The sequence below is a fragment of the Nilaparvata lugens genome, chromosome 4, assembly GCF_014356525.2.
Source record: "Nilaparvata lugens isolate BPH chromosome 4, ASM1435652v1, whole genome shotgun sequence".
NCBI lineage: Eukaryota > Metazoa > Arthropoda > Insecta > Hemiptera > Delphacidae > Nilaparvata > Nilaparvata lugens.
The window spans coordinates 20,030,868-20,041,395 of NC_052507.1; the positions used below are offsets into that span (position 1 = coordinate 20,030,868).

Sequence of the window (10,528 nt, forward strand, 5' to 3'; positions counted from 1 at the left end):
AAAATAAGATGGATCATTTGCAGACCAAGCCCAAGTTAAGGCTTCAACATGATAATTTTCAAAAAAAACATGTACAGTGTCTCATTTTCAATATATAAGTAGATTACTATAAAAAATAAATGGGTATGGTGGAAGTGCCTTTCAGGAAGGACCCACCTCACCTGAATATCCAATTTAAGCCGTCAATGGGCCTTACGACTGTCACTCTTCAACCAGGACCGACATTATAACTTGCCGATCCGATAAAACGGGAGTAAAGCTTGTTCATAGCCGTTGATAAGGTATGTAAGTACAGTAATTGCATGCGATCAGGCATGTCTGGGCCCACGGGCATGGGAATCGCCGCCATAGGGAAACAACAATCAGGATATGTCCCCCACAATCTTTCAAATATTGCTCTCTCCACCAACAAATTGTTTCTCAATTCATTTCAATAGTGTAATTTGTTATTTATGTACAGTGCTGGAATAAACAAATTGAAGCCAAAAAGACTTATAAGCTCAAATACTGAAGCCTATGTATTTTGGTAAGAGAAATGACGGGGACACGTCTGCAAGAAAGGAACTAAGAGAATTCAATGGAACAAAAATTTTCTCATTTTGATTCCATTGATTAGAACAATTAATAACTGATTAGTATATAAGTTGAAATGACATATTGGGATTATAACAAAGTATCTATTCAAATCAAATCGGAATTAATTTTAATTCATATATTCCATATACCTTTAATTTCCAGCAACATAATGATGAAAGGTATCTACAGAGATCTATCAGTAAAGAAAGGATGGTATTAAAAGGATGGTCATGAGAAAGGAAATCAAAAAGATGAGAAAGGATGGTCTAGAAACGAACTTATACCCGAAATCAGTGTTTCACAGTTTTTGCGACTTCTCAGCCTGTCCAAGGAAAATGAGTGGAAGATGTTGATATTTTTGTAACACTTGAACTTGTACACTGCCATAATTTCCAAAATATGGTGACCGGCAGTTAAAAATATATTAACAGAGAGGGTATTGGAAGTACAGTATAATAAATAATATAATGTGACGTTGAATAAAATATTCTACTCATCATTTGAAAGCATTGTTTTGAGCATACTGATCAATTTCTGAAGGATGAACAACTAATTTCAAAATTAAAGGAGCCTTTACCATGCACTCTCATCAACGGTTTTTCCATTGCGTAAGAAATTACTTCATCTCACAGCCCCATGGGACTGTCGCATGAGACTTTTCACTGGTTAATGTTTTTAATTGGAGACTTTCAGAGGAACTTGCAACGAAGACCCTCTCATTCCATCTTGCAATTTTTTCAGACGCTGCCTTGTCTCATCGTTATATTTCCATTTTAAACCGTTATCATCGTAATAATCATAATTCTCATTTTCAATTATCGTGACCATCCACTTTCGTAGCCTTCATCTGAGGTTTCAACAGGTCTTATCCCACTGAATTTTCAAAGGAATAGAAACTGTGCATTATATTCCTCTTGAACTATATCTTTGTCGTATTTAAAAACTTATTCTATTTTCATAAGGTTACCAAAATATAATGGGAAGATCTTAAATAGAATAATCTCACCGTATTATTCGGATCTACGTGAAATAAGATTAATCCTTATGAACTCTAGAAAGTTCTTATCTTCTTAGTACGAAAAAGTTCCCACAAGAATCAAGCTAATATGAATTCGATAAGAATAATATGAGTTAATAAGAATAAAGTTGGTATGAATTCTTACTTTCTATGCAGAAACAAATTGAAAGCCTCAACATAATAATCCTATTTAGATATTCCCCTAGAATCGTTATATTTGTTTTTCATAGAAATCAGTAATAGAATGTATGGGGATTCTTTTTGCTGGATGCTCACATAACTTACTGTCTCGGGTGATGAATTGAGATAATGACATTATCAGAAGTCTATTCTTTTGGCAGGATTCGAACACATGACTGTTATGGCATTCATACATCAGAAATTTATTTATAAGACTTAGCTAGTGCAGTTCACAATATGAATAAATGCCCATAAATATTTGACAGACTCATCTAATAGTGTACATATTATCTTTACATTAGAATAGAATAAAATGAATGCAGTGCTTGATTCATTGTTCTAGAACACGCATTCTACAGTCATCACTTCCAACAAATAAAACGACATTCATTTTCTATCAACTGACCATTCTGTTTGTAGTCCCAAAGCAATTTCCGAATCCCACGACTAAACTCGAACTCTCAGTGCTCATTGAAATCGTTCCGAAAATCATCTTCAGAGGAAGAAACGTCTCTCTCGATTCCAACAATTCTCGAATGGATGACTCTATTTCAACCGACAAAGAGCAAACTAGATACATGTGCAAGAATGAGATAGATGCAAAGGATTGGTGCAGAATATATTACAAAAAACCCAAGTCCCCACGGAGCAAGAGAGAAAGAGGAAAGTTCATGTTTGTAAACGATCCACCACTCACTAACACTCGGCCTCATCTCATCCTAGATAATTGATAGACCTTCATAGCCAAAATCTCCATCGTCGTTATATCAACGAGATGTGGATTGTGGAGCGGCGCGTTGTCATGGAGATAAATCCAAATTCTGCTCACAAGCAGCGAGCAGACTATCAAAAACAATGCAACGCTCATTCGTTCTCGGAAGTGAAATAATATCGACGTTTATTCTGCCGGTGGAACGTCGAGTCAAACAATCATCTTTCAACGTGTACTTTATTCTGACACACAAACGACATTGAAGAGTATTGCCTGTTTGTTCTTTCTTCCCTACTCTTATTTCTTAAATTGGAAATATTTTCTCAGAATACATTTCTGACCAATCAAATCCATTCGGATCATTACCTGGGATATCAGCTTGTTATGCAAAACTCGACTCCTGTGAAAGAGACTGCAAACATTTCAAGATGTGCTACATTTTTCAATTGATTGTTTGACTGTTTTATATTACTGAAGTTCAAATTATACTTCATGGCAAAGGTAGTATGAGGTATTTCATCGCATATTTGCACCAATATCACATTTTTTCTGATTTATCAGTCTATGATTAAATGATTATGCCGAACCATTCAACACGATTGAAGCATCCAGTCATCACACGATCCTTTTTGAATTCCATGATAATTGATCCTTTGAAAGAGCAAAATAATTCAAACAGACAGAGTATGCAAATCATTGACAATCATCAAATTGGCAAAGGTTTTCATAAAAATGTTAAATACTCAGCGCTCACGGCATGACAACCGGACAGAATCCATTTGGAAACAATGACAGCATAGCAGAGCTTGAATGGTCAACCACACATCACCAACTAATTTCCACTGAATTGCATGCATGCACCGGATCTGTGGTCTCTGCTCTGCTATCGCATTTTCAGCATCTATCACACGAAACCACGTCCCGCTTGTAGTATTGCACTACTCCAGCTGTCTGATCATATTCCAATAATTACAATGCAACCTCAGGAATATTGATTGTCAGTTATTCCATAAGAAAAATTCTACTACTCGGCTATCGAAAATTGATAATTTGTACAAAAACTGTTAGTTCTAGAAAACTATTTCTTGTAATCAGATATTTGTTTTTAAATACAGAATTGAGATTTCCATTTGGATTGTCTAACGCCCCAACTCGGTTTAACAGTTTTAGAAAGATTATACTGAATGTATCCAACTCATTTGCATATTGTATAATGGATACTTTTGTTAATATTGTATTGTATTTTTTCATCGTATAGTATTGTATAGTTTTGTATAATATTGTATAGTATGGTATATTATTGTATAGAATTGCATAGTGTCGTATAGTATCGTAAAGTATTAAAAGTATAGTATTGCATACTATTTTATAGTGCTGTACAGTATCGTATAATTTTGACTAATATTATCAGTATCCTTTGATAAAAAAATATATAGTGATCACTAATCACAATTCTGAACACCACAGTTACAACAGGTATTATGGCATATCTATGAGTATGAGGTATACCTGGTTATTTTTGGAAGCCCCGTTCCAATAAGGTTTGTTTAATGTTGTTGCAGATAATGAATTGGAAGACACAGAGACGCAGCCGAGATACAGACCCGATAGCTTGAGATCTTTATGCAGAGCGACGAGATTCACCGAAGCTGAAATAAAAAGGATTTACAGAGGGTTCAAGGCTGAGTGCCCAACAGGCGTGGTCAAAGAGGACACATTCAAAGGAATCTATGCACGGTTCTTCCCCCAAGGAGGTGAGTCGAGTTTTTCACTTTCTTCTAGACTGTTTTTCGAGTCGCTTCAGCGATTCAATCAAAGTTAAGGATGCAAAGAAGGACTAGATAAACTTTTATTGGTGAGAAAGTCTTTTCCCCTTTTGTAATTCACACCCGCAACTTCCAAGAGCTTTCCTGGTCAATGAATAAGTTTCTAGCGACACTTGTGGTAAACCAGAAACAATGTTCACATGATCATGTTGATTTTCAAAGCGTGTCTGAAACTTCAAAAATATAATTTCACTCTAGTACGTCTTGTAAGAAAATTGAATTCTCATGTTGGCTATTTTAAAGTCAAAGTTGAAAAAATAACCTTGAGGGTTGGAATTCCATAGGCCTACATAGTGTCAGTGAACGTTCCCTTCAATGTCAGAATTTTAAATTCGCTAAACCAAAATGACAACGATAAATGAAAAAATTGAATTTTAATGCTAACATTTTTTCAATGAGATTTGCAATGATAATTCAATTTGGTTTTGAAACCTCCATAAACAATTATTATTTATTGTTGATAGCATGATTGATGTGTCACATATAAGTATTGGAAACAGAATTGAATTAACCCAATGATAAAAAAGAATTCGCAGTCAAATAAATTTTTATAATTTTGGGTCCGCTTGACCCCATGAGTTCTGATTAATCCCAAAAAGTGTAAGGTTCGATTGAGGGTTAACTTTCTGTGAAGATGATGTTGTAGTAGATATCCCTATTGAACTGAAACTATTTCATACTGTCAAAACCACTTTTTTATTAAAACAATTCGATATTTTAGTATGTATTGTTAAACCATTATCAATCCCTAGTAAATATCATGCAGCAAAATATATAATTTGGGTGAAGCCCTACGTTTGGTCACTATCTGTCGACCAATGGAAGTTGAGCTCTACTGTGATTGGCCGAGACTAAAGTTGCCCAAGTAATCCAAATATTGTCATGACAACCTTAAAGGTTGACTTTTCACGAATCGAACGGATAAATTACTAGCTCTGACAATATCAAGTAGTTTTCATTCAATGTTATAATCAGGGCCAGACCATATTTAGTGTTTTTTCAGGCATTTTCATACGATCAATTTAGATTATCATAACACATTTCATTCTGAAATACAGTATTTCCATCCATATAATTTATCACTGGAATTTAACTTGAAAATTGCAGACATACATATCTGAGATGTCATTATTCATCTTTTTCCAGCAAACCTTCTGTGATATAAACCATTCCAGTTCTTCTTTGTCTCAATAATTCCTCTATATTTTTCAAGTGAAACAAAAAGTAGTTCTGTATCAGAGTACATATCATTAAAATTAGGATAGAAAGAGCTACAGAATTTCCCGCTCATGATGAATATAAATGTTCAAATATTATAGACCAAATTTATCATGCTGATATGAATCATGGAAGCAAGTCTAGATTATCTCGTCTTTTCATAATGTGGGTCGTTAAGGTTAAAATTTGTGGACTTGACTTGTCCCTCCCATAAATTCCAATTTCTTGCTCTATTTTCACCCGTCGTGGTCTCTTCAGTCTTCACCTCTCATTTATTTTGGAAGTTTTTGTGCAACTGTGGATATCACTAATCAGGATCATCCATTCTAGTAGAAAGCACGTAGGGGAGGGAAATACCTGTGAGCTACTATCAAGTATGACTATGAGTCAGTTCCTTAATACTTTCAGTTTCTTCTAGATGGTTTTTGTATACTCGACCTACCTCATCCCAGTCGATGATTGAGTATCATCACTTTAATAACTTTTTTCCTTAAACCTCCATTCGTGTGGCAGTGCCATGCAGAAATTTAAAAGAGCCAAATGCAGGAGCACTTCTTATAAATCACATTGGTTAATATCGTGCCTTTTTTTATTATATTTTTGAGAGTTGTGTGCAATTAACATTATTCGGTTTTTGAAGCCACATGCATAATTATCCGGAGTCAGCTTCAATAATTTTATCTCAGTTGGTAGGAAATTATGAAGGCAAGATATTTTTTCCATTCATACAATAATCTACTACACTTCCTTCACTACCACACTTTAAAACTTCCCCATCCGATTGTCTGTCAGCAGGATCGTATCGACAACATTCTTCAATATGGTCGCCGCTGAATGTGTTGATGGAAGATGAATTGCAATTATAAAAAGAACTATGAAAACTATTCATAATATTCATAATTTAAATCTGTAGTGTGCTGTAATTATACTCTTATACAAATTACAGAAGTAAATTAATTACAAATTGACTTTATTTTATATTCCGATATAAAATAAAATTAATCCCATATCATGTAAGTTAATTAAATCTTTCAAAATGATCCTTCCACTTAGGCGAGTTCAAAACGATTGAATATGAGATAATGTCATTAATAATAGCACACATCCCTTTAATAATATTAAATAATTATCAGTTATTGAGTATAAGAACGGATTGTCAATGGTGATGTTCAGGTGATGTGGAAGTTGATATAAACTTTTTCACCATTAGTGTGCCATTCTTCTAGCATTGCGTTGGATTCACACCAAGTTGGAATACAATCGATCCATTTCACAGTGATTGGTTCGATGTGATTAATCACTTTCCATTGTCCAAGCAATCCCCCCCCACCTCTTTCCAACCAATGTCTCTATGCAGTCTTCAAGCTCTGTTTCCTTGAGCTGATGATAATGATGATGATGATGACTGTTCAACCTATTTTCCGACACTAGTGCAATCTTTTGTTTCCGGTCAAGACGACCCTTGTCAAGTCAAGGATCCTGCGATCACTCCTTAGGGTGATTCACAACCTGAAACATCGATCCTCGATTCGTAGTGTGATCTTCAATCACTCAAAGTTAGTGAATTCCTTTCAAAAGAGGATATATATTGTATGGTTATTTTTTCTCATCTGATAAAGCCTAAAAACTGAATTTGTAAATGTCATTATTCCTGTTGAAACAGTTATCATAATTTAATATATTTTACTCCATATAGTTTTTCTACAGCTATATCTAGTGAAATAGAAATTAAGCAATATTTATTTAAGCATCTTATAATAATTTATTATTGTTATTGTTTAATTGTTTTGGAGTCGATGAGTGATAGCTGTCATGGAATACCCAGATTTTTGGATTAATTCATCTTAATTCAAAATTAATAGTTAGCTAGTTCATATTGTATAAAATTGTACAGAGATTGTGCATGAAAAAGTAACCTTATTTTAGGCTGTGTAATCCATCCTTAAGAAAAATATAACACAAGGATTGACTGATGAAATATGAGTATTTCATCCACCAATGTTATTACATCAGTATCATTTGCAAAGTTATGATAATAATAAGTGAATAGTAATGAGAATTGACATCTATTATTCATGAACTTTGTAAGCGAGAAGAATAATCATTAAAGGACAAGTGAGACTTCTCGGAAATTCCCCGCTATAAGGATCCACAAACATTATATTATAATGTTGATGAATTGATTCTATAACTACTAAGTAAGCCTGGTTGCCTAACCCACCCCTGAAATATCGTTCCATACCTTGAACCTACATTCTCATACCATGAGTCTACATTCTCTTATCCATTAGTCTACCTGCCCTTTAATGTCTCTCATTCAATTTACATTTCAATATGACAGTTCTACAAAGAATATTTTATTCCAGGCACCATCCAGCCAATCACACAGTACCGGTAGTCGTATTATGATACTAGTCAGTTTATTTATAAAATTCCAATTCAACCAATAGAAGAATGTTCACTATTAGAAATGCGTAAAATACATTTATTGGAATGTATTATGTATATCGGATACTTTAATAAATACTGTACTCTGTTTTTTTCCAGAAGACCAATTATTAATTACCTCATAAAATAGAACATTTTTCTGTAACATTTTCATGAAATATGCTATTACATGTGATTTTTTCTGTTTTAGCTAACACCAGTCAATACGCGCACTATGTTTTTAATACATTGGACCAGGACCGAAGCGGCCTTCTTAGTTTTGAGGTAAAGTTCCTCTCAAAATATTCTTCTGTGACAATATTAAATCGAAGCTTGCATGGAAATTAGTCTAAAATTCCAGAATTTCTCGTAGATTATCGCAAATGCATGCGCAATAAAGCCATATTTCTTTTTACTAATTATTGCATCTATTTTATTCACTAGTTTGTTTGATTATTTACTAGTTTGCTCACTAGCTTGCTTTTTTCCAAGTTGCAGAGTGAAATTTAAATTTACCAATCCTATTATCTTCTATTGTTCATCCATTGGTAACGCTTGATAAAATATCATTCCTATTTCTTCTTTACATTGTCATTTACTTTATTTTGTTCTCTCCATAATAGTCTCCTGAATGAACAGAAAACTTCTACCAAATCGTTCCTCTAAAAAAAGAATAAGTACTTCAATAAAATTCCAACTACACTGTCTCTTCAATAAAGAAAGTATAAATCTATATTTATCCATAGAATTGCATTTCAGATTTTCATTGTGTTACAGTTTTCCATCTTTGGTAGTTCTCTGTTTCAAGTGCGAAAATGTCCTTTTTCAGAAGAGTAGCTATAATATTGTTTGGATCCGATCTATAGACAGTTGAGTTGAATAAATTGGTCACGCTTGATAAAAGATCATTCCCATTTCATCATTTTTTCTTCACATTGTCATTTAAACCTAATTTACTTTGTTCTCTCCATAGTCTCTTGGATGAAGAAAAAACTTCCACTAAATCGTTTCTTTAGAAAAAAAGTTTATCAAGAATTCCAACCACACTGCTGTCTCTTCAATAAAGAAAAAAGTATAAATCTATATTTATCTATAGAATTGCATTTCAGATTTTCATTGTGTTACAGTTTTCCATCTTTGGTAGTTCTCTGTTTCAAGTGCGAAGATGTCCTTTCTCAGAAGAGTAGCTATAATATTGTTTGGATCCGATCTATAGACAGTTGAATAAGTTGGCCGACTTTCCTGTGAGCCTAATGCCCTCGTAAGGGGCTATTTTGTCACATAGGCTTCCAAGTTTTCTTCTATTTGCCTTTTCGGCTATTCCTTGTCTGATGTTGGTGGTTGTGCTTTCAGGCCACACAATCTCCTGTCGATTCTCAGATAGGCCTGCTACACTTTGCCTCCTGTCACCCCTCAACCCCTCTCACCATTCAGCCCCTACTCCCGCACTCTGATCTTGGCAGACAACGTCGCTCTCATGAATTATTCATACAGGCAGTCAATTCTCATTCGACGACTCGGCTGCTGACTACCAAGCGCACAATTTAGCAGTATCTTTTTCATTATCTTGGATTTTTTCTCTGAGAACCTGGGGAACAGTTAAGATCTTAAGATCTTGTATGGAATCAACATACATATCACAATAGAGGAATCATACGAGAAATGGATAACTAGATTATATGAGTTCTCTGAGATTTATTATATTTATTCACTTTCCTACAATACTTCAATTTATGATAATTCACCATAATGATGGTTATCTGGTAAATATTACACGAGATTGCTACCTTCTTTTTTAATCATGTAGCCTACATATACCATGTGCATGAACTCATTTTTTGTACTGGAGTAAAACATGGAACAATGTATAAGTGTTGTTAAGCAAGAAGAAAATACATTGATTGGAAACGACCCTCCCTCCACACACACACTGACTAGATCCCAGGTGAGAGGTATTATTCTACAGTGACTGTAGGCCTATATATTTCAATTGTTTGTCAATATGTTATTTGAGAATAAAAATCATTCCATTTCATAACTTACATATTGATTGATCACAATAAATGTATCAGTCTATAATCATAGTGCCCGGGCCACATTTCATGTCATGGAGTGTTCCGATCCTAATCAAGTCCGATATTTCAAGGGGGGATTGGTAGGGGCTTAGATCTCATGACGGTCATGTGTGAGTGGCTTGCACCATTCTAGGCGGTTGTCATCCGTGTTCGGATCGGAGTGGGATCGGAGCACTACACGAGAGCACTACACGATAAGTGTGGCCTCGGCTTAATGGTGCATTGCTTCCACTTGTGGGAATATCTCTGTGTGTTCTTCATTTGTATGAATTTCTAAATTGTATACACATGTCCAGTATAAAACCATAATTGAGAATTATATACTTGATTAATGATTATCATTATTGATTGATAATAATTATTCAAATTATGTCCAACTTTCATTTTGTAAGGTGTAATGGGAGGTGTATAAGAAGTTCAATTCCTGGACATTTGAAAAGTCTGAATAATAATCAAAAATATTTTTGATATCATACTATATAGAATCTATAGAGTT

General features: G+C 34.3%; 1 protein-coding gene across 6 annotated transcripts in view; it reads left to right on the forward strand.

Annotated features, from left to right (window-relative positions):
* The window catches only part of LOC111047668 (Kv channel-interacting protein 4), a 157,330-nt gene that overhangs the window by 117,191 nt on the left and 29,611 nt on the right, over window positions 1–10,528 (forward strand). For all 6 annotated transcript variants that reach the window (XR_005571168.1, XM_039426889.1, XM_039426891.1 and 3 more), the window contains 2 exons: window positions 4,049–4,240; window positions 8,169–8,242. Coding sequence is in view for 5 of the 6 variants with exons in the window: in XM_039426889.1 (XP_039282823.1) it covers window positions 4,049–4,240; window positions 8,169–8,242 (266 nt within the window). In the remaining variant the exon portion in view is untranslated. The remainder of the gene's footprint in view (window positions 1–4,048; window positions 4,241–8,168; window positions 8,243–10,528) is intronic.